This window comes from Venturia canescens, chromosome 1, assembly GCF_019457755.1.
Source record: "Venturia canescens isolate UGA chromosome 1, ASM1945775v1, whole genome shotgun sequence".
NCBI classification, from domain to species: domain Eukaryota; kingdom Metazoa; phylum Arthropoda; class Insecta; order Hymenoptera; family Ichneumonidae; genus Venturia; species Venturia canescens.
The window spans coordinates 12,196,207-12,219,987 of NC_057421.1; the positions used below are offsets into that span (position 1 = coordinate 12,196,207).

A 23,781-nucleotide genomic window follows, 5' to 3' on the forward strand; every position below is an offset into this window, starting at 1 on the left:
GAAATTTCGAGAACATCAATGGCGGACAATCGTTTCGGAAGTAAGTCTGTTTTTTTTTGCTCCTACATAACCTATAACCTAAACGGTGTATAACATAGAAAACGTCGAAAACCCTGTTCTGGGAACAATACAACATACAACAATCATTGATTTAAATATATTTGTATTTTTTTTCTGATCGAATATCTTTCGTTTCCGTGTTATACAATGAACGAATTCGTGTAAATAGAATATCGTAACGTTGATTTACAATGTTGATGTAGTACATGTTTAGTTGTTTCGCCTCTGTTGCAATGAATTTATAAACCCTTCGTCCTGCATATACGCCTATATGGATTGAAACCATTATTACTCGATAACAGCAACCTTGGCAACAATTCGACCATTGTTAAAAAACCGTTGCATCATTCTCGTGTGTACACTGATACACGAACATTAGATTGAGCTCACGCGAGATTTTTTCGGTTTCTAGTGGTTCTTGGGATTGGCGATGAGCGCGCTAGTTGAATCGTTGAAAATGACGCAGGGTGAGAAAAGTCTATGGTCACGTAAATACCCAATTTTATATGATCTGACATTTCCAAGACGATCATTCTTCTTTAGAGAAATATTCCGTTATAAAAATCGAGGGATATTCGCTGTTTTCACAATACGACGAATCAACAACACATAAAGGAAGAAATTTACATAAACGACGACAAACTACATCAAATAAATGTGCACAATGAGGATCGTTATTATATTGTAGTTACAAGTTACAATTCGTCCGTGATTATTCTCGAGACTTGAATACACTTGAAAGTTCAGTATTACATATAATCAACTTAAACATTAATTTTCAAAGTTGGTCGCTTCCTCTTATGCGTGTCGTGTAGAAAACCAATTTTAGGCGGTTGTGTTTGATATTTCAAAATACCCGCGTTTTTTGTTCTTGCGAATAAAGCGACCTCTGGACGAGCAGTACACGTTTGCCGCCAGAGGTCGCGTGCCGATTTTGCGATGTGGGGTGGGGGAAACGACTAGATCGAACAAATATTTTCGTGAGTTTCTTGCAGGAAGTGACAAACAACGGGTGGAAACATACCGGGATTAAATAATATTAATCATTCATTCGACGATTGGAAATTGACCGAAGTTCAGATTTTTTATGATACTGTGTTACTTGTTTATCCTCAGAAAAATTAACTGCCGAGGTCGCATCGATCGAGAAAAAAGTACATTTACCAATAAACCGTCGAAATTTCATGAATCGGACAAGTAATGACGAATTTCGAAATTGATTTTAATTTCTATGTAACAGTGACAGCATACTGTCGATGGTCGATTAACAGATCCTGTGAACGGATTTTGTCATCCACACGTATGCGAAAATGAACTTGCGTGGTGGTAAGTGTATCATAAGATCAACATTTTTATACTGGAATACATTTTCTCTTGTTCATACACATTTCGGAGACTCGCCACGAATCGTCGTTTTAAACTGGAACTTGAATTCGAAGTCAAAAACTCTCGTAATTATTTCATCAGGTTTTCCACATAGTGTTTTAAATTATTTTATATAATTCGAACATACGCGTTCTCCATCACACATGCTGCCGAAGTGCAGTTGATAATAGAGCCGCCAAAGCGCACAAAGAGCTGACACTTCCTACACGACCCGAGTCGGTGGCTTCGGAAAGTCGTGTTGACGTCCAGCGTTTTTAAGGTAGCTTGAAGTTTTGGTTTAATTTGGGAGTTGAGTGAACAGGTGAGACCCAAATTAAGTACGAAACGTTACTTTTTACCCTCATTAGGTTTGAACCGGGATTTTTTCAAAGGTCAGTCGCAAAAAAGATCTCGCTTGGGACTGAGTCGGCACGAATGAAAAACGGTACCATTAGAACTCAATTTGGGTCTCGTGCACTTGTCCACTCGAAGTCCCGGTCCTGATCGAGACTTTTTTCAACTTTCATTATGACTCGTTTTGATCAAATGTGTTTCGTACGCTCTACGGTCTTGTCCTTTATTCCGATCATTTCGAAATTATGCCCGACGAAATAAGAGGATTGCACGAACTTGAATACTCCAAGATTGATACTACATTCCATGCTTTTGTCAAATGAGTGCTAGATTTTCAAGTCTTTCACTACACGCACGAACTGACCATGCTGAAGGTGAATTTGTCAACCGATATGTCCCGTAACCTCAAAAAATATAAATAGAAATGGACTTGCGAAACCCTCCACTGGTAAATGTAAATTTCCGATGTATTTCCATCAATATTTTTCCAAGAATGTTTAGACCGGTTTTTTGTCAGTAAAACGCATGTAACGATACGAATCCACCAAAACTACGTTAGTCAGCGATGAGACTTCGCTTACGATGCCATTGCAAAAATTTGGCTCTCATTTGACTAGCACGCAGTACACTATTTACCAAAAATCTCCTCATGAGAAAGTTCGTTGAAAAAAAAATATTACCAGACTTTTTGACCCAGAATTAGCCTTAGTGTGTATCGTAATGTGACGGCGACGAATGAGGCTCTAAAATGATCGAATGTAACTGTAGGAAGAAAGGCGTATATGTAACGAGGCGTATCTTCTCATGGGCGCACCGTCATCGCCAACTTGTCATTCTCCCAATATACTTATATATATATATAATTATTTATTTTCATCGATTTTCCGATTACACGCGCGTCATGTCCAATGTACAGAGCTGATTGTGTTTGTGTGTTTGTGTGTGTGCTGAATGTGCCCGTATCATATCACAGAGAGGCGTAACAAAAATATAAAACAATTTGAGTATTAGAGTATCTCTCTCGCGCTTAAGTTTTGTTTTTTTGTTTTCTTTTCTTTTCTCGTTCATCAACATGCATTCGTGCGACGGCTACGCGTGATTTTGCCGCCCGTTCCGCAATTACAATTGCTGTATAAATATGCGTAAATACGTTTTGTAAGTTCGTATATTTATACGTGAGAAAATAAACCCCTGCAATCGCTGATTGTCATTCGAAACAAAAAACTAAGTTGCAACTTTTGGGCGATCCGAAATGACGATTCATTTTACGAGTATTTCAATCCACACCGAAGACGCGATTCAATGTTTCCGTGACTTTTCAATCACTCTTCGTATTCCTGACCAAACATTACGCTATTCCTCATAACCGATATCTTCTGGAGATCCGAAAAAAATGGAAAACTTTTAGCCATTTTTAAAATTGTATGAAAATATAATTTCGATAAAAATGGTGAAAATTATTATGGAGAAATGATTTAATACACCATTTTCCTCGTAATGACATCACCTCACAGAACCAGCAGATTTTGCTTGCTCGTTATGCCGAGAGCGAATGAAAAAGGGTAACATTGTGATTTTGTACGACGAGAGGTATATAAAGATAGTGTTATTAATTGTGGAACGGGCTGCGACGCTCTATTATTGTCATCACTCTTTGCTCTCTTCTTATTTTCTTTACTTTTCTATCTGTCATTCGATCTAAAAATTATTTCAATCGATCACGTATCCGGACCACTCTGGTGGCCGGGATTGATCTGGCCAACAGCGAAAAAAAATCTGTACAGTAAGATTGAGAGGTTAACCGCGTGAAGGTTGACGTTATATTATTGATCTTTTCTTTCCTAATTCTGTTTCGAAACTTGCATATTCTGATTACATTTCAATCTTTCACGTTAACTTTTCCAAGATGGTTGGAACAGCAAGGTAAATGTACGCAGAATATCAATTCCTCGAGCATCTTCACTTCCTATTTTCACGGGCCTTTGTTCTCAATAATCGTGACAACTCAATCACGTGCTTCACTCGAATGGGACCTCCTGAAAAAGGGCTGTCGTAAATCGTACCACCTTAAAAATCATTTTCATTAGGTCGATCCTAAGTTTGTCGAGTTCGCCAATAATCTTCGAAATCTCTGAACGATTCCCACTTCAAATTTAACCGCTCGTTCGATTGTTCCACTACCCAAAAAAAACGTTCAATTTCAAGGAAACCGTGCGTCTACTTTCACGGTTATTTCTCTCGCACGCACGAACCTCGTGCCCTCAGTCGCCTCAATTTTTCACGATTCTTTGAATATTTTTCAGATATTCGGCGAGTTTCACTTGCGCAGAGCGTATTTGACGCTGCGGCTGTCCTGCGACGACTGACAACATTGGCTGAGCCGCGTCGCGTGCTTCGTACCGCGCAGATGGGTTCCTGCCCACTGCGGAGTGGCTCCGCCGGAGGATAATACGAGAAACGCGTAATTTTAAGAGCGCTCGTTCAGAAGCAGATGGATCCACGGCGTGTGCATGTTAACGAAATTCGCGCGGACAGGGGCATCGAGTCTGCGAACGTATCTCGACCCACTTATATTTTCCCACGTTTCCCTGAAATCTGTTCGAACCGCAGGGGAATCTGGCATCCATTGAACCCTGTTACATCTCTCGGCCAATAATTTTACTCGTTTTATCGTCTGCGGCCAGTGCGACTCGATATGCAACAATAGACAGTTATTCAAACCCACTCATTTTCATCGAATCGTGATTGAGATGCATGAATATTTATTCTCCCTGTTCCATCTCATTCTATCGATAGTGATATTCTGCTTAATCGTCCCAAATAATTTGTTTGTTTGCTTTTTTCTCTCTTTTTCAATTATTCATTTCCAATCGTATAGTAATGCTTATTTTCATAGTAGAGTGTATATATATATATATTTATGTATATTTTTAAATAGATTCGAATGAAAGTATTTCAGCGATATTAGTCCCATAGTAGTTGGCGATAGAAAAAACCTGATTAATGCTTTCGATTATTCATACCGATGTGATTTCTTTTGCTCTCCCCTTTTATCATTTGTCAATGGAAAAAATTGTATAGTAGCATGTAAAATTTGTTTCGTTATTACGTTCATATATGCACATGCATTTTGAAGGCATACATGTACGTGTACGTACATAGATAACGGTGTAATAAATTGTTGTAGTTTTTTTTGCCTTTTCGTTTATATAATATGTATGTATAGAGGTTTAATTTCAGTTAATGGTGTATGAAGAGGTACAAAAGTGTTACAGTGTATAGTATAGTATATAGATTAATTAGAGGCTATGAGGTGTGTGGGTAGGGGGGCTGGGCAAGGCTCGTTTCATCAGTTTCGTTTCTAGACTCGTTTGCCTCATGACAAATGTTCAATTCTCTAGTAATAGAGCCCCCGATTTCTTATTTTCCTTATTTTTGTTGTTGTTGTTGTTGTTAATTCAACGAAATTATGAATTTTAGCTTGAGACTTTTTCTTCTTTCGTTCAAAGAGTTAGAATTTGGTATTGGGGAAACATAAAAATGGTACAATCGGTTACAACTTGTAATATTTTTAGCGGAATGGATAAAAGCAGTGTAGAGATGTTTTCTTATGCGGAGATGAGAAAAAGCGGTGTGTCGCCAACTTGTTGAATTGATCTATGTGTGTTTTCACCATCAGACATGGGCATCTCTCGGTTCTTTGGAAAAAAAACGAAAACGTAAACGTTAACGGTTTCATTCGTTTTCGAGAGGCTATGATATTCGGAAATGGAATTTATTAAATTATTAATTCACACGCTTGAGTTTTAACGATATAAAATTATCAATTCGATCGGAATTCATTTTGCATCTTGGTGATCTTCTTATGGCTCATTAGTGAAATAGTTTGTGAACTTGGAATTGTTAAAGCCAGAGTATCGAGTCGAGGGCAATGACAATAATGATTATTGCACTTTATCTTTTGTCTCATGCCGTCAGAAATTAAAATAAGTTTTGTATTTATTTCGTGTTAATTTGTACGAATGAAAAATGTTTTTCTTTCGGTATTAACCCGTAGACACTGCATTGGTGCAAATTTTCCATCCACGGATACTTCAAGTGTCTAGAACTTTAAAATTCCTTTCTCAATTTGGCCCTTTTCTAAAATAAAACTTTATTTTCCAATTTCTTTAATAATTGTAATCGATTACTAGGGAATTACCCCTAAAAAGTCTCGCTGTAAGATTAATTCCATGAATTCATGGATGAAATAAAAAATTTTGAAAAGTCCAAGTGCAAATTTGCACCAGTGTGGTGAGTGAGCTCAAAGTGAGTGCGGTGTCTACAGGTCAATACAGAGAATTTGAAGAATTCTATCTAAAGTGTGAAAGTGAAGATTGAAAAAATGTATTTTGTCGAATACACTCGAAAAATAATGACGATGGAGCGGTTAATTTGCTTTTCAAAGTTATCGAGCGGTGCCCACCTTTGAAATTCTCACTCTTTCGTCCAACAGTCTCACACTCATGTACACACAGCATGCACACTCGATTACGAAAGTTACATGGATCCGAGCTTCAACGTGACGAATTAGAAAACATTTTGCACGGTCGGATGCGTTAGCTAATAAACTCTGTACAAACGTTAACATTCCATTGGAAACAACAACATTAAATTCTAGCAAATATCTCTCTCCCTCTCTCTCTCTCTCATTTATTTTTTGTTCCGCAGGCCTCTTCGAGGTTCCATTTTCCCGTAATCCGTGTCAATCGATGCCACACATCGGGGGCATTCTACAAGGAAAATTTTCACGAGAAAGGGAGAGTCGCAACGCGATGCTCACATGTTTTAACGACGAATTCATTCAAAGGCTCACGTAGAACGGTCATTTGGAGCGTGTACGCACGCGCATTTGAGCAGGTTCGCCAATCGGACCGATGCCCGTGTAAGTAATAAAAGACAATATTTCGTAATTTCTATCTAAGCAACGAAACGATCTGAATTATTTTTCAATTTCCAACTACCGTATGTTCCAGGAGGAAAGGAGAATTGAAAATCAGCATTTTCAACCTGGCTTCGCACAGCGTCTGCCACCATTGGCTTTCGAAAAATAGATACACCACAACCGAAGGGTTGTGGTTCACGGAAGCTCCATCATCACTCGACAGATCGTTCCATCGTGGGGGAATGCCGCTGTCTCGTCGCCTACCGGCCGCACATTGCACCGAAGCAGCACGCGCGCCCTCGTTCTCAATTCGATCTAACTGACGAACCTTCTCAATAGGAAACTGATAAAAAATGGAAAATAATATGAATGAGGAAGCCACGGAGAGCGGATCCGTGAATACTCGCAATGGATTATCGGAACATACGATCTGCAAAGTAGATACACAACAAGCTGTATCAATATACACGTGAAAACAATAATACTGTATACGGAACGATGTAAACGCGAGTTTTTTTCATTATTCGAACGAGGATCTTGCTCTGCTTCCTCGTGTCGAATAATCGCGTTCTAAATTCTTTGTGCTCGCGTCACAATCCTTATCATAACTCTTTGTTTCTCTCTCTCTCTCTCTCTTGCTTCCCCTCCATCTTCCTCGGTAGAATGAACATATGAAGAAAGTCATTTTGAGCACGTAGTTTTGTGGGCGGCGAGGACTGATAAACTGCATGTACGTTATACATTATGATAGTATTTTTAACGAGACTCATTTTCTCAACGGGTGCCACATCGCCACAGGACGCCTCAATGCAGCGAGCATGTGTCTCCAATGAGCGAGAGACTTTCCATTTGCTGTCGAACCGACGATTATGTGACCGACCGAGAAGGCCTTCGAAGTGCTCTGGGTGGTCGGGTCCGTTTCGGCAACGGTTAGCCTCAGTTGGATGGTCTGGTATTAACAAAAATGATTTTGTTAGATTCGTCGTAATGAATCGTTCGGACTCGTTTAACTTGGAGGAATTCATGAATTTTTGGTTTACAGATACGAAGGTTGGCTACGAACCTGGAGAGCGTGTGGAGGAACGCTAAATATTATTGCCTCGTTAAATATGGGGCTCTTCTCGCCCTTCTTCGCCGTGGTCCTCTTCTTGTGCATCTTTTTACCCTGCTGTAGAAGGTAGACTTTTACGAAGAAGTCTCCTGGCACACTGGGGTTCGCGCCTCGAAGATTTCGCGCCTTGACAACGACCAATGTTAGTCTCTCCGCAGTGGGGAGGTAACTCAGTGAGAACATGAGTTCTCCGTGATATGGGAAAGGGAGAGCGCCAGGACCGATTAGTGGGAGCCACGTTGTCGCCGGAGGTCTGGCGGCTGGACCGAGCTTCAAACTAGCTTCCCCCAGGAGGGAAGCTCCTCCTCCTATGCTTATCTCGACCGAGAATATCTGATGAAGAAAAATACATTTTTGCGTGTGTCGCTCAACGTCCCGAAAAAGTAACGTCGTTCGATCGACGTAATTAAACTTTTGTACCTGGACGAGGAGAGTCCTTCCAATTGGCCCACCGTCGAGGGGAAACAAAAACTTTTCCTGGTAACTCGGCGATGGTGAACTCCGGTAAAGCCTCGTTTGTACATGAGTTTCTCGGTCCGGCAGGAGACACACTCTGTCGGGGGTGCAAGGAACGAATATAAAAGCTCACTTCATCGTCCTTAAGGATTAGTCACGAATGAAGCTTTCGCAATCTTGCAAATCTTTGAGTTCATAGTTCACCTGGCGAGGGTGTCCTGAGCCGGACGTCCATCGGGTGCGACAAGGTCGCGAGCCTCGAGAACACTGACCGCCAAGTCTCCCTCGCAATCGGCACCCCGTCCGCCCCAGCGCTCGTACTCAAGACCAACGCAGACGTGACCTACCATCGTCGCGTTCTCCAAATCACCGAGATTCACACTCGTGTCGGAGCAAACGCTTTCGCAGCTGATAGCTCTCCTGAGGTTCGATTCATCAGGCGGAGGCTCTGGTTCCAGGCTTTGCTGGGATCCACGACGATTCAAAATTGGTTGGCCCGTGCTATCGACTCCCAGCTGTTCGAGTCCGCTCATCCAACCAGCGACCCCGAAAGGCTCGTCGATGTTCTGAAACACGAACATGTTCTTCTGCACGCGTCGGTTTGTCGGCACAACTCTATGGGAGCTAACATGGTTTTTCTCATTTTAGGGATATCGATCTCACCTGAGACAGTCTTCTCTTCAACTGGACTTCCTCCAGTGCCGCGTACAGGTCTTGACTACTTCTCCGTCTACTGAGGAAAAAGATTATCGTCAGACGTTCCATCGATGCTGGATGTAAGAGATTTTCTCTCGTTCAATATTTACCTCGTAGTACCATCTGGACCCTCCATCTCGAAATGCCCTTCGTGGAGTCCGTTCAGTCTCTCCATACTTTTTCTCCTCTGCTCGATGCTGTTGAAAATGTCCTATAAAAAACAGGCTTTTGTAGCTGGAAATTCTCCTCCCACGAGACGTATTTCGGTACCAGACCATTCACGTACCTCAGAAGTTCTCGTGAAGCTTGGATCCGACATGTAGGGATAAGGCTCTTGACTGAGGTCTCTTAAGAGCAGTGGCGACGCCGGAGGATCCTGCAGGCTATTGTAAACCTGCAAGTAATCGCAGTCGACGGTGAAGTGCGAACGATGCTTAAGTCGGGGATGGACTATTTCGGTACATTCAAATTTTCGTTGAACATTTTTAAACGTAGGAGAGAGCGCGAGCTATCGAAAACTCGTTGCTCCATTCTCGAATTCGGGTTCTGTAGTTAATCGAAAAAACTGAATGCTATATTTTTTCAGGGTAACGAAAATGCGCACGTGCAATGTACCTCCACGCGAGCTTACTCTACAAACTCGACGTTTTCAATTGGAATTTATCGGGGATGGAGAAACGTGCTTGCATGCGAAGAGATCGAGAGGTAAACACTTCGTGGAAGAAAATTATTCAAAATGAATTCGTGACACTGTCAATTCGCATGGTCGCAAGTTCTTTCGCGACCACGCGACATTTCGAAAGTTTCATTTTTCCCATAAGTCGAACTTTCTTTCAGTGGCAGTAACGATTTAAAGTTTGGAAGTGAAGAAAAATCGTCCAATTTTTCGAGGACACGTCCCTAGTCAATGGACAGCACCAAGACGCTGGCGCGTCTCTCGATGGTTGATAAAATGGGTTTGAAAAAAAAATGAGTGTTCATCGAACCTCTTGAGCAGTACGGTGAGCTTCGAGGTTGAGTTCTGGACTGTAGAGATCGGAGCCGCGTCTCGTTGCGTCCGAATGGAAAGTTGCAACTTCATCAGGCGGATCATCCTGTTCCGTGGTGGTTTTCGGTTCTATTAAGGACCTCGTGGATCTCGTTATTGTCGGGAAGGAGAAGCGAGGCACTTGCTGCTGCGCCGAGGAGCGTACGGAGCTGCGAGAGATTGAAAAAATGGTTTTTACTGTTCGCCGGAAGTGAGCTCATTTCGTCTTATGAACCGAGGTCACGAGAACGCGTACTTATAAAATTCCGAAGCGTCGATGTAACTCTGGGACGTGACGGATCTAAGGGCACTGAATATTCTCTCTCCGGTAGTCGGGGCGCTGTTATGTCCGATGAGATCGCGAGCGACATCGGGTGGGGCTGGTGGCGGAGGTGGGGGGCTGTCGGACGTCAATTGGTTTGTCCCGCGATCGATACTCGTTACATCCTTGTGGTAATCGTGGTGGAGATCATCGAGTCTGCGGTAAATCGTCTCTTGTTCGTCTTGCCTCGAGCTTGGAACTCCGACCGAGGACGACTCGGTGCTCGCGGTGTCATAAACGTCCGCAAGGTCGGGCAGGCTCTCGATGTACTGCGAGACTCTCTGTTGAACTTTGGCCAAGATGTCGCGGGACTCGGAGCGCGGATGTTGCTCGTCCTTGTCGAAACTGCTGGACTTTTGGAGATAAGGCGTCATCTCGATACTCTGGGGTGACTCGTCGGAGCTTCTCGAACGCGAGTCGATTGGCCAGTTGTCCGAATTTTGGAGATGAAGCTTCGCGAGCATTGCCTGAGGGCCGTAAATAGATTCCATGATGGTGCGATGGGCGCTCGAGTTGTGGAGATCGATGCCGTCGACGCGGCCGTTCTTTGTCGCGTGTTGATGCAAATTGTTTATTTCGTTTACGGCGTCGCAGCTTGAGTCAAGAGGCGGGGAATCTCGATCCGCGTTGTTATTCACTCCTAGTGGTTTCAACGACGATTTTTCTTGGACGAAGACTTGGCCGTTCGACGACAAAGCGTATCTAACGCCGACGGGTACGTCTTTGGGTGCCACGTCGAACTGCCTGTAACTTCCGATTTCGCTTCTGTTCGACCTCGCGCTCCCGTAGACGTCCCTCGCAGTTGGGTTGTCGCGTCGCTGAGCTTCCCGCCGCTCGTGATCCCCCTCTCCATCGTCCTCGCCGTCGTCGTCGTCGTCAGCCTCATTGGCCTCATCCTCGCAATTCCGATTCTCGTACCTCGAGTCGAAGTTCATTCCAGGGAGCCGGGACCTCGATTTACCGAGGGACTTGCTCATCGCGTGACCAGAGGACTGGATGCTTTCCGGTACTACGGAACGCGGTGTTCTCGAATCAAAACGCAGGCTCTCGCTCGATTGGCTCGACACGTTGGACAGCTTGTAGGGGTTGTTGTTGCCGTAGATCGATGGGTCTTCGTCAGGCTGCTGAAAGAGGAAAACCGAGCCGCCGGTTGGGGGGGCTCGGAGAGCCACGGGCCCAGGAAGACGCGGCACCGGTGGCACCGGCGGAGGCGTCAGCGGTCCTGGACCGCTCTCGTGCATCATTCTCATGTACTCGGAGGCCGCTGTTGGCGCTTGGAGCGGGGAAGGTCTCGGGCGCCCTGTTGCCCTCGGCTGGGGGGCTGGTCTCAAGGGCTGCGGCGGAATCGCGTTGGCGCTTCCCAGTGGGGGATGGAGGTCTCGGTCCACCGCTTCGAATCTTGAAATGAAAAACGCTTGAGTTCTCGCGGGATTCCTTCGTTTTATACTGGTCTGATAATATACGATCCGCTTGAAATTTTTCATCGCGATTAATACCGGAGCGAAAGGAGCGCAGTTTGTGGTATTCTTAAGCTCTCGCACGCGGCAGCCTGTGCACGAAAGGCGCGGCACGGACTTGAGAGCATTGGAAATGGAATGCGGAGCGAGGGAGGATAAATTCTTGACCAACCTCGTGAAAGCTCCCTGCGCGTCCAGCCTGAGGTCGCTCTCGCTATGAAGGAGATTCTGCGAAGTATTCCCCGGCTGTCGATAGAGTCCCGGCACGGTTTGAGCCGTCGGATGCTGCGCTTTAACTAGGCCAACCTGACGAGGACAACGGTTCGAGAAATCGATTAAATATATGCACACGCTTTATTCAAAGTTGCTCGCTGCGTTATGCTCTGTGCTGACCTTCTCTTCCCTCGGTGCCCACAACCAGGACAATCTCTGACGCCACTCTTGGCAGATGCTCCAGATGTTTCTTCTCCCCCATTGCCACTCGAACCGCCTGTCCAATCAACAACGCCGACCCGACACCGCGTTATCTTACGATTATTCGCTTGACTCTCCGCTTTACAACTTTGCTACAAACTTCAGTCTCTGCTAAAGTCACTTAATCAAGGCCGGCTCGACCAAGGCTATCAAATCGTCTCTTTAGTTATTCATTCTTTTATAGACTTTGAGCACGACCATGGGACTCGTCGATTGGCCAATTTCTGAAACCCTCTTTAAAGAGAATTTTACAAGTACAGTTTTTGAGGGCTTTGAACAGTCTAAACCTTGGAATTTTTGCTAATTTTTGCTTCCTCATGGAGGTAGCCATGGAAAAATTTTTTTCTCCAGTTTTCAATGTCAATGTGCTCAAAATGTCCAAAAACATCCAAACATATCTAGAAAAAATTTCCGGATGTGTGTGTGTGTGTGTGTGTGTGCGTGTGTATGTCATGGCACTGGAAAATTCAAACGCTTATAACTCGAAAACGATCTGAGATGCAGGGCTACCATTTTGCACAGATGTTAATCTGAACAAGCTCTTCGTTCTCTGATAATTTTGTCGGAATTTGAAAAAAAAATACGAATCCTACGACGTTTTGAAATTTTTAAAAAAGGGTGTCGATGCTCTAACTTCCGGAAATTTTAAGATTTATTACTAATTTGTTTTTTTTTTTTATAAATAGATTATCATAACAGTAAAGTTGGTATGGAATTTGGGAAATATCGGTTGAGCGGTTAAAATTCTATGATCCTTGGAATTTTACGAAAATATGAGTTTTTCGAAAAATCCGCTTTAATTTTTGGAAATTAATTTGAAAAAGTTAAAAGTCGATAAATAGGTTAAAATTTTATTAAAAAAAAAAAATAAAAGTAACGAATTGCTTTCTCAAGCTTTTAGAACAATGCTTAAAGCTTCCTCTACGAGGAAGCCAAAATGAAAAATATAGCACCTCATAGAGTAAGCTTTGAGCATGGTGCATCTTGAGGAAGCAATTTGCAAATTTCAATTTTTCGTTTATTTTATGAATAAAAATTGGTTGGATGAATTTACTAAAAACCTTGTACACGTTTTCCATATACTCAGAAGTAGGAGGAAAAGTTTTATTTTTTATTTTTTGAATGGTACATTTTTGTGCAATTATGTGTTGAAAATGGTACTTCTTAGATCGGTGTTGACAGAAAAACTGAGTTTTTATTCCATCGACTTGATTCAAATTGAATTTTTTCGGGGAAACGTATGTTTTCAGCTTGACATAGCCGTTTTTCGACAACTTTCTACCGAGAAATTCACAAAAATTGTGATTTTTTTTTTCGAATGGTCGCCATTTTTTTGCTAAACAATCTTTTGAAAATTCCCAGAGTGCTGCGATAGCCAATGGCACATATTTTAAGAATCTTTTTGGTTCATGTCCTGAGATGTTGCGTTTGTGAGATTTGCTGTCAACGCCCATTCAAGGGGTGCCATTTTCAACACACCATTGTACAAAAGATAGCATGAAAAAAATGAAAAAAAAAATTTTCCAGTACTTCTGAGTTTGTACCAATTTTAAGTTATAAAAAAAACAAAAAACACCTAAAATTCCTACGTTTACACTGCTCGTAATCTGCCCTTAATCGTAAGGCAAGTTTTAAGCAAAGTTGAAAATCCTTGGTGAAGATTCGTTGTCGCCGAAACCTTGATTTACTCCTGACAAACTATTTCGAGTCACATCGACCGAGTAGTAAATTAAGGCTTAATAAAGAGAGATAGTGAGACTTGCGTATGTGCAGACCTTCGACAGAGCGTGAAAATTGCTCCTGCAACGACAATGACCAATGCTATTACGAGAGCGACGACCGCCCAGCCTCCGTACTGTGGTTTCAGACCCATTCCAGTTAGCCTCTGCTTTTCAGCTCACGTGTTATCGGGACGTAGTTTGCCCGATGATTACCTCAAGCCTTCGCACACCTGTTACCTGTATCACTTTGAGCAAAAAAATCCGTCAATTATTTCAGATCCCTCAAAACTCAATTCGATTAACCGGTTGACTGGTGAGCTTTTTTCCAGTTTTTGTGCCAAAACTGGAACGAGCCAATATGTTACCGAAAATCACGATAATTTATTTCTGAGCGTTTTCGAGGTTGCTGATACCATTTTCATGTGATAAAGCATGAAATTTTCGCAGTGAAAAATTAACAAATTTCACCCTGAACCCTTATTTTTCACATTTTTGGGGGTAGCGAATTTTGTTTGATTTCGATGAGAGTCCAGTGTGCTAAAAAACTAAAAATTTTCATGTCGTATAGCATGAAAATCCATTGAAAAAACGAAAAATTTCATCCTTAACTTTCAATTTTCCCCATTTCCAAGGGTAGTGAGGTTAAAATTAAGTTCAAAAATCGACTCAGCGACCCAAAAAACCACTGTATACCAATTTTTGTCCAAATCAGTTGAAAATTGAAAAAGTTATTTCAATATGTACACATATGATACAAAACCAGAATGGGCCCGACTTTTTTATTGTACATATATGATCCAATACCAGGCAACCGGTTAAAAATTCGTCATTTTATTCAGCGCTCAATACTTCACTGTAGCGTCAATGAATGATTTTTCGTCGTATTGGCTTTTCTCCGTGAGTTTTTGTGTCTTTTTATCCTCCGAGATTCGGAAAACGAGGTCGGTCGCGTTAGTTTGTTTTGAATTTTATCCCATTTTTTTAACGTTTAACATCATAATATTCGCTCGAACGTTTGACAATCAACGTTTTTATATGCGCATTGTTTATTATTGAAATAATCGTGTGCGCAAGTCGAACGGGCCGTAATTAAGAGCGTGAGTATAAAACGGTGAGAGCGATGAATAGTGGAATTAGCATGAAATACGTGGAAATGTCAAGTGAAAAGCGCGAAGAAGGGAGCCCTCATGAATGTTGTAGATCGTATAAACAAATAGGTCAGCACTGCTGGTCGACCAACTCTCGAGGGCTCTCAACTCATCGGGTCAAGGCTATGTGCAATGAAAAATTTGCCAAGTAACCATCCGGGGAGGATTCTCAAGGATGGTAAAAAGTTGGCGCACTTACTGTCGTTGGTATTCTCAGTAAAATTTGATTCCTGGTTGTCTGGTTATTTTTTTTTCGATTTGGAAAGGATTCGAGGGCGAAATAGTGCTCCGGGCGACAGATAGCCCGGGGTATGGAGGAAGCGTGCCGTCCCGAAGGAGTTTTTATTCCTAAGTGCTTTTTTCACGAGTTCATCGTTTTGACAAAGTATTAGATCCCACAGTAGCATTCGAGATAAACGAATGGCATGTTTCGAAGCCCTTTGAAGGAAGAAGGTAGAAACGAAAGGTGGCAGGAAGAAAAGTGTTGGGAGTTTAAGAAGGGCGTAAACCTAAAGAGCGTTCACTCCCACTTCCGTTTCTCCATCGATCCAAGCTGGCACGATGTTGCTGCTATATAAACGTCGTGCAAACAGCGTCGATATGTGCACCGTTCGGAGTGCTGTCATGCTGCTTATTGGACAATAACAGTATACCACGAATACCAAGGAAATGAGGACTGCGAAAGAAATAATAAATTGATGGGAGAAACGCGACAGATGGAAGCGAAGAGGGGATTGGCTCGCGTTACGAGCGGCATAGTCTTCCTTGATAATTTATACGCGACTTGAAATCGCGATGGAAAAGCGAGGCCGCCTGAGGCTGCGGGCATTTCACCGGTAGCATCGATCCGCGTGCGTATCCATCCGCGTATATCTTGAGCTACGATTCGGCTGCTCCCCGCACGAGAGCATGTAGCACAACTGGTGAGGAGATAACTCCTCGCTTCTTCGCGACGCATCATCATCCCATGGGATCCTGAATAACGTTTATCGCTGTAAAACGATACGTGCTAGGCGAACAATCTCAAGATGTTTGCGCACGGCCACGTGCCATGCGATTTCCTTAATGTTCTCCATAAATGTGTAAGTTTAGATCGCTCCTCCTCTCCCGAAGGCTCTCCGATGGCTCGTAACGGAGCTCGCACCTCGTAAACTATTTCCGAGGATACGTGCGCCAACCGATCTTCCACGGAGCGTACTCCGAAGCCCGAAAAACCCGGGCCTCCCTTCGGGTATCGCTGCAACTCGATATTCCGGAGAGAAAACATTTCTCGAACATTTTTCGTCGCGGTGTACCTTTTATGGAATTTTCACAAAGTAGAAACAGCCGTAAGCACCCGAAAGGAGCGGGAGGACCGAGCGGGGACTGACGGCTCGCAATCTGCCAGCTGTGCTTTTAACTGTGGGCCAGCCTCCTTCCGCTCCGCGGAGATCCCGGAAGTCTCGTCGGACCGACAGGCACATTCTGCTCAATGTCTCCACAGCGTATCATTCTGTAGATAAACACTAGGCTTTTTCCTTTGCATGGAGCCGAGAAAGTTTAAAAAATAATCCCAAAAGCAGAGCTCACCAAAAAATTATTTCGAACGGCGCATCGCGTTTGAAGATTTTCCATAAAAATAACCCAGGAAACTATCGAGACTCTTGAGGAAAAAATCGCACGAAAACGACAAGAACATGTTCTTATAGAAAATTGGTTTTCCTACAAAAAAAGTCCTCGCGAACAATCAGCTCGGAGCAACTGTTTTCGAGCTGTCGCCGTTTGAAGTCGAATCGACAGAAAAAATGTTTCACGAGACTGTAAAAATCAAATTTTTCGTTTCACGAACAAAATTCTTGGTGGTTTTTCGTCGATAATTACTTCCCCTGTTGGAACATTTTTATAATTACTGTGATTTTAAATTATTTATAAAATCGCTTATTTTTATAATTTTCATAGAATTATTGTAATAATCTCTCGTGCTTGGTTTTCGTTGGATAACACTCTCCCTTTCAAGAGACCCGGAGCTCTCACGAGACAGCCCACAACGATTTTCCACCCCCCAAAACGTCCATCTCCGTATCGAATGTTGTCCGCAGTGTTCGAACGCGAGATTCATCTACGAAAATGGCAACTAAATCTGCTCGAGCTTTTATGGATCTAACTATAATTAACTTTGTACGCTTATATCGATAGAGTTCGTGCGAGTGAAGCTCTACCTGCCGGAACACAGCTCCGGGTTCGTCTCGTCCGAACCCATACCTTGCACTCCCTTGACAAATTCGATTACGTATCACTAATGCAGCTGCCGAGTACATGCTCCTATGTTAATGCAGCAACGAAAGCACCCAGGCTTTGTACATTCTGCTCGCTCTCTTTGCTTCCCTCTTCTGTATACGTGCAAGTGCCAGACTACTCAACCTTCCCTTCCCGTCCCGCGCCATTTTTCCTGCTACCTTTTTTAATTTCATTTTATCCTCAAAAAAATTCTATTACCCGACGTCCGAGGGCTGTTGAATTGTGAGAAAAATTGTCCTAAAATCCTCTTCTGGCCGCGAGGAATTTCGGCATTCTTTTTTCAGCGGTGGACTCTCGAAGTTTCGTTATTCGGTTACATTTATGAAATTCCAATTACATTGGACTGAATTTAAGCACATTTACTGATGAGATTTACATTTTTCGTTTTACTATTATTTTAAAAACGCGGCGGAGGGGGAAGGGGGCACGACAGCCCCCTTAAAAGCCTGCAATTTAAGGAGCCGTCGTGCCCCACCCTTCCCTAATTCCTCTTGAAAAATGAATCGACGAGTGTCGAATTTTTAATTTTATTTAACTTTTTATTAGTATCGGACAGAAAATAATGTACATTTTTTTGTGGAATTGTTGTCTTATTAGTGGCAAATTGTGCCATTGAGGTCCTGATTCGTATCGGAGTTTACATAATGTTACGAACTATTTCGGAGGCAATATTTACTTTCGGCGTGTCCACTTGAACACTTATTTCCATAAAAATGTATTTTTATCTATGTCCACAAACGCTCAAAGCCAAGAAAGGTTGGAATTAATCGAGCCATCTCGAGCCTTCGTCGTACATTTTGACGTGAAATATTTATGGTCGTGTGTGTGTCTGTGTGTGTGTGTGGAACTCGTTTTTACGTCGGCGTCAATGGGGGCACTCGTCTTATAGATTCTTGATGCACGACATTTGGGGTCGGGAGGCGCAACAGCTGATCGCAAATCGTGGGCAAACATGAGAACGAAGTAGATTTTCCGTCGGAATTTCTTTGCACGAATTTTCTAATTTTTTCAAAGATCGTCGTAAACGAAGGCAAAAACTTTCTTGAGCGAAACAGTTTTCAGTGTGCGAATTTCGGAACGAAGAATTCATTGAATGAGAAAAAATGTTTTTCCGTTGAAAATGTTTTCGTCGATGCGACGTTCGGGCTTCGAAGGGCAGATGAAAAAAGTTTCACTTGCCACGCGGTCTGTCAAAATTTCGTATCGTTGAACGTGAAAATATAATTATTTAAACAATTACGATGTTCGTGCCAGACCAGGACAAAAATCACACAAAGTTACCATGAGAATGAGAATGGGCTAATGGAAAAACGTCCACGAGACAATGCGCCATCTCGCATTTATTGTCTCTTACTCTACAATGGTTTTTCATTAAGTGGCATTCAACGCAAATCTGTGCCATCGGGTTGTCGCCGAGTAGCGTACAACAGTCTCTAACTATGCGGGCACGTACGATTTCAGTTACCAAATGGTTGAATAAATAAAAACGTTGAAAAAAAACATTGAGGAGGACCGAAATAGCTAATCGGGCGATGATAAAAGTTTCACAATGTAAGAATAAAAAAACTATTCGAGTGACAACAGAAATGACGTTTGCGGACAATTCAAATGAGCTGCGAACTATATAATGAGATTGTCGTTTGCAAAATTGTGCTCCCCATTTATCGAGAGCCACCGAAGCGGCTCGAGGCTAAGTCAATAACCAGCGCGAGTTTTCCTAACTCGAGAACGAGCGTTTTCGAAGACTTTCAAAAATGTGCACTTTCACAACGTGCAGCAGTGACTTCCGTGCGTATCGGCACGATTTCTAATGATGAGAAATGTGAAATATTTTGGGGAAGAAGGAAAAAGTAAAAACATTCCAAATTTTGGCAATAAATTTCGATCTAACAAAACGTATTTTTTCATTAAAAAAATGATATAAAACCGTATCGTTTTTACTTCACGTAAAGTTGGTCGGGGACTTCCGAATTCGTGGGCGTTCCAAGCACCGCAGTTTCCATTCGAAACAAATCCGGCCGATTCTTTTAAATTCTCAACAATAATAATTTCTATTCGAATTGACTTGAGTCGAGAAAAATGAAAAATTGCAAGTGCTGCAAGCCCTGAAAATAGACAGTATTTTCAACGTAACGTTTTGGCGTTTTTTGCTATGAAAAAGTTTCTCTTTTTATCCAATTTTATACAACATTTCATTATTTCTTCACGTATGTACCAGATTATACGATATTGCTTGAATAATTTTTGCACGAGAGCCCTCCCAAATTCAGGAGTCCTCGACCAACTTAACGGCAAGTCAGTGCGCAATACGGCGATCATTTTACGTTGTTTATCCCATCAAAAAATACGTTTCCTTAAGTTTGGAAGCTTGAAAGATCTCCTCCTGCTGCTACTTTCCCAAAAATATGCTTAAAATTCTCCCATACTTTCAGGTCATTAGTTATCCTCCCCTTAATTCACCGAACGACCGAAATTTCAGTACCAAAACGTCAATCTACACAGAAAATTGACGAGTTAAACTCGAGCGGTCACCCTTCTCAGTATTGACCCCGCCCGAGGTAGCTTGACTACTCGCAAGAGAGTGCAACCGTGCACGTCGATCCCATTCGATAAAAATAACCATGAAAAAAAAACAATATAAAAAAAAGCATAAAAGGAATGTTCGGCACCCGAGTGCCTTTCCCATATTGTCCGTTGTCGTGCTTTTATCGCATGACTTTTTTAAAGCCCAATACTCGTGAAAATCATTGGCAAAGTGGGTTGTGTTTCTTCACGTTTCCATTCGATGCAATCAGATAAATTGTGCTTCCAGCAGGTTGTTCTTTCAGGGACCGGCAGCAGCAGGATGAGGCTCTTTTCACGTTCCCGTACGAAAGCCACACACACACACACGCACACAGACACACACACATACACACACACACAATTGGATCCCTTTTTGTCGCATCCCTTTTACGATGACATATTACGTTTTAGGTGGTTTTAGAATTGCGGAGCTTTCACTCTCGTTTCACGCGCAATTTCGTGTATATCATGTCTCGGCACACACGAGTATCGATCGCCAGGTTTACCGCCAGGCGCACACCGGGCCAAGTACAAGTGGTGCACACACACACACACACCAAGATACTCGAGACAAAATTCAGGTCCGATTTTCGTGCGATTACGTCCTTCGAGAACTGCGGCTTCGCATATGTTTTTTCCCCACTCGAATGCGATGGGAGATCGGCGAGTCGTGTCGAGGGAGGATAAAAAGGCGAGAATCTCTTGGAAGGTGTCAAAATGAGGGAGGTCGATGAGCGACGAGATAACTTCGTTTTGCTCTCCAGTAAGCTGTCTGCAAAAAAATCGCATCTGATTGCTTTGACGGATTGAATCTCTGGACGTGTTGAAAAGGAAGCATGAGAAAAAAGCTGGCGAAATTTCCAACGTTGAGTTTCGAGCAGAATCGAAGATAGTGCGACGGACTTGCAGCGAGCTTTCGAGTCCCGATACGTGGCTCAAGTTTTACGACAAAAGCTTGCAAGACCCGTGACGATGTTCCGCGTGAGCTGTGCCAGCGAGAGCAATCGGCTAATATCGAAGAAAAACCAAATAAACAAAAGCAGCATTCAAAGGCACCCTCACGGGCTGAATGTGCACAAAAGAATTGACGATACTGACGGAAGAAAGGAAAAAGATTTTCAGCGTCTTTCCGTGGCCTAAATCTCCGCGGGAGAGAAGAAAAAAAGCTCCGGCTACACCGAAAAAGCAAAAAGAAATTTAGCTGCATACCAACAATGAAAACTTCAACATCACACAAATCCATCCGAGCATGCATTCCAACCCCCCACCCACCCGAAACACCCCTTCATTGTTGGAGATCGAGCACACAGCGCAGTCACAAATTTCCCGGGATGCTGATCATATCTCTCTCCCTTCCCCTTCCCCCTCTTTCCGTTCAGCTCGTTCCGTACTTTTATTATGGTCGCGATCATCGCGAGCCAGTGTATCGTATCACCCACGCTGATGTCCATTTTCGACCTCATTTTTGGCAATGCGCAAACTTTCCTGGCATAGTTACTAAACCGTACAGCAAAGACGCTGCAGACGAGGGAGACGACGGATGGACCAATTTCGTTGGCCCGCGTGGCTTTTATGAGGCTAACGTTAAAACTACTAACGGCAGCACCAGAACGATAATGTCAAGCTCTTTACGGTATTTAACCCGCAACATTGGCAGCAGAGAATATAACTGCAACAATAACAAGGACGTTAAATAATCGCAGTAAACATTTAACGCGAAATCAATGCTGGATTGAGATTAAAGCGAAGAGCCCACTGATTTACGTGCTATTTTGAAGCAACGTTCCCCTCTCAGTCCTCCCGGGGCATGAACAACTGTTTTTTTCAGTTACGTTCGTCAATATTGTTTCGATATTTCATATTACTAAATGCAGACTCCACGATTCTTCGACGCGAAGGAATTTGGGCGGTGAAACATTAATTTCTACTGATTTTTATCGATATTTGTGAAGCTTTTATCCGGGGACAATTTTTGTGAGACATATTTTTGGCAAGAATGATTCCACGAATTTTTTGTTTCTTCGAGTCAACCTTCCCGATTAATCCGGTAACTGTCATCACATATTTATTTATACTTTATTTTCTATCGTGCTAAATTTGAGCAGTCCTACAACTACCGAGGTTCGTTTTAACCGAAGATTTCATGCTTTCGTTTATTTCATTGTCAGTTGATTTTTTCGAGGGCTTTCAATGCTCGTGAGCATTCGTTGTTTACGGAAGAGAGTTTCTCGCTAAGAATATTCATCGGGGAGGTGTTTATACGTTGCAAATATTCTGAACATCATTGTCGTTTGTTGACGTTCATTCGTTTTTCCCTTATTCCTGAAACGTCCAGTTTTCTCAACTGGACAGGGTGAAGAGTCTGATTTTTTTCTCCTTATATTTATGGGCCTCACCGTGTCGTCTATTTTCTTGCTTCTTCCGCCCGGCGTTAACCGTACACTCGTTGTCACAACCCCTACTTATTATATTTATAACGATGGTGTCCGTAACTTTTTCCTTCCACTTTTGCCACGTATCTTCATCATTCTCCCACTCAAGCTCGACTTTAGCACGAGCTTTACGAGTTTCGGGCTCGCGCCCGCGGCCGCGCGACCCCCCCTCCCCCCCGGCCCCGTACCCGCACCCCCGACACGTCGAATTTAATCGAGTCACGATACTCTCGCGTCCCTCCACCGAGACTGAATGAGACTGCTCTGATCTGACAACGAGTGACCGAGTTGCCACGAGCCGGGAATCACCACTGATCGCGCGCATGCTTCCATCTCGTGGCGCCCTCTTCACCGCTCTACCTACAGAGTACGCCCCCAACATCTATTCCCTTCAACCCCCGCCGCCGCTCTCTTTAACGACTCTTTAACCCTCCGTTATACACGCGCTATAAGCAAAACTTTATTTTTATTTTCGTTATCTTAACCCGCAACCAGTGGACAGTCGAAGGGACTGCGTTCGGTTCACTTTCAATTTGTACTGCAGAATATTCAAAATTGTTTTTGCCACTTTTAAGATGAATTATTGTTGCAAAAATAAAGAGAAAAAACCAATTTGTTGAAACGATATTTCTGGGTTTTTCGAGGATATTTTTCTAGCTAGAAAGTTGAGGCCGTACAGTCTTTTTTTTACCTAAAAGTTATGACCTGTGCCCTTAAAAGTTAGGCCGGTTTACAGTTTGACAATGTTGCATACACTTTGAAGAAGAGTCGGGGAAAAAAAGATGAAAAACTGGTGAAAACTCAGTCGAAAACACGAACGGTGACGATCCTAGCCTCAAAAAACTGCACGGGGGAACAGATTATTATTAATATAATCTCAGCGAATCTCCAAATAAATCTGAAAAAATTGGCATTACTCAGCAAGCCTTGCTCATGTTGCCCAAAAAATTTCATATTTTTAGCATCATTTTTAACAGAGATATCACTGAATTTGTCTTGAGTTCCATAAGGTTCCATGTGTATGTGGCCCAAATTGTTATTGATTTTTCTCAGCAACGACGTTCCTAAACTGTCTGAAAATTGAACTGATTTTTTTTTACATTTCACTTTATAAGATGCAATCGGTTTAAAAGCGATGACTTCATTTTCATTCTAATGCCTCAACTTCCTTATTTTCACGAATTTCGACTGGTATAAATTATAAATATGGATATAAAAAGTGTTAGGCCTAAAAAGTGCACTCTTAAAATACACAAAGTTTTTTTTATATTTATTTTACTCAGTTTTCGTACGGAAAAATGGGAGAGAAGACAGGTCAAAAAAAAGAGGGGTCTGCGCCGCTGATAAAATCTCTGGAATGGATGATCGGAGAAAAAAAAGTGGTTTTAGATC

The 23,781-nt window shown here is 42.7% G+C and overlaps 1 protein-coding gene and 1 long non-coding RNA gene across 9 annotated transcripts; one reads left to right on the top strand and one right to left on the bottom strand.

The window, feature by feature from the left end:
- Window positions 1-146: 146 nt before the first annotated feature.
- On the bottom strand, window positions 147-22,538 carry LOC122419405 (uncharacterized). Of its 8 annotated transcripts, none has more exons than XM_043433938.1 (13): window positions 22,354-22,538; window positions 14,022-14,212; window positions 12,166-12,262; window positions 11,945-12,078; window positions 10,250-11,713; window positions 9,953-10,163; window positions 9,253-9,360; window positions 9,077-9,177; window positions 8,934-9,000; window positions 8,475-8,836; window positions 8,235-8,367; window positions 7,767-8,147; window positions 147-7,652 (listed from the first exon to the last, which is right to left on the bottom strand). In XM_043433938.1, exons 2-13 carry the CDS (start codon window positions 14,117-14,119, stop codon window positions 7,470-7,472), a joined length of 3,339 nt encoding a protein of 1,112 aa, XP_043289873.1. In that variant the 5' UTR covers window positions 14,120-14,212; window positions 22,354-22,538; the 3' UTR covers window positions 147-7,469. The 8 variants fall into 8 exon arrangements, with proteins under 8 accessions (XP_043289873.1, XP_043289874.1, XP_043289872.1 ...); XM_043433939.1 differs by having other exon boundaries at window positions 8,934-9,003; XM_043433937.1 differs by having other exon boundaries at window positions 8,475-8,857; window positions 8,934-9,003.
- Window positions 8,918-10,196, top strand: LOC122419408 (uncharacterized). The gene is made up of 4 exons (XR_006262893.1): window positions 8,918-9,046; window positions 9,201-9,424; window positions 9,553-9,671; window positions 9,804-10,196. It is a non-coding gene; the product is annotated as an uncharacterized lncRNA (long non-coding RNA).
- Window positions 22,539-23,781: the final 1,243 nt, after the last annotated feature.

Coding starts and splice junctions, on each gene's coding strand:
- LOC122419405 (XM_043433931.1), bottom strand. CDS start 14,119: ATGGGTCTGAAACCACAGTACGGAGGCTGGGCGGTCGTCGCTCTCGTA. Junction 8,368..8,474: donor GCTCAGGACACCCTCGCCAG/GTGAACTATGAA, acceptor CACCCCCGACAG/AGTGTGTCTCCTGCCGGACC. Junction 7,653..7,766: donor TTCCTCCACACGCTCTCCAG/GTTCGTAGCCAA, acceptor TGTTAATACCAG/ACCATCCAACTGAGGCTAAC.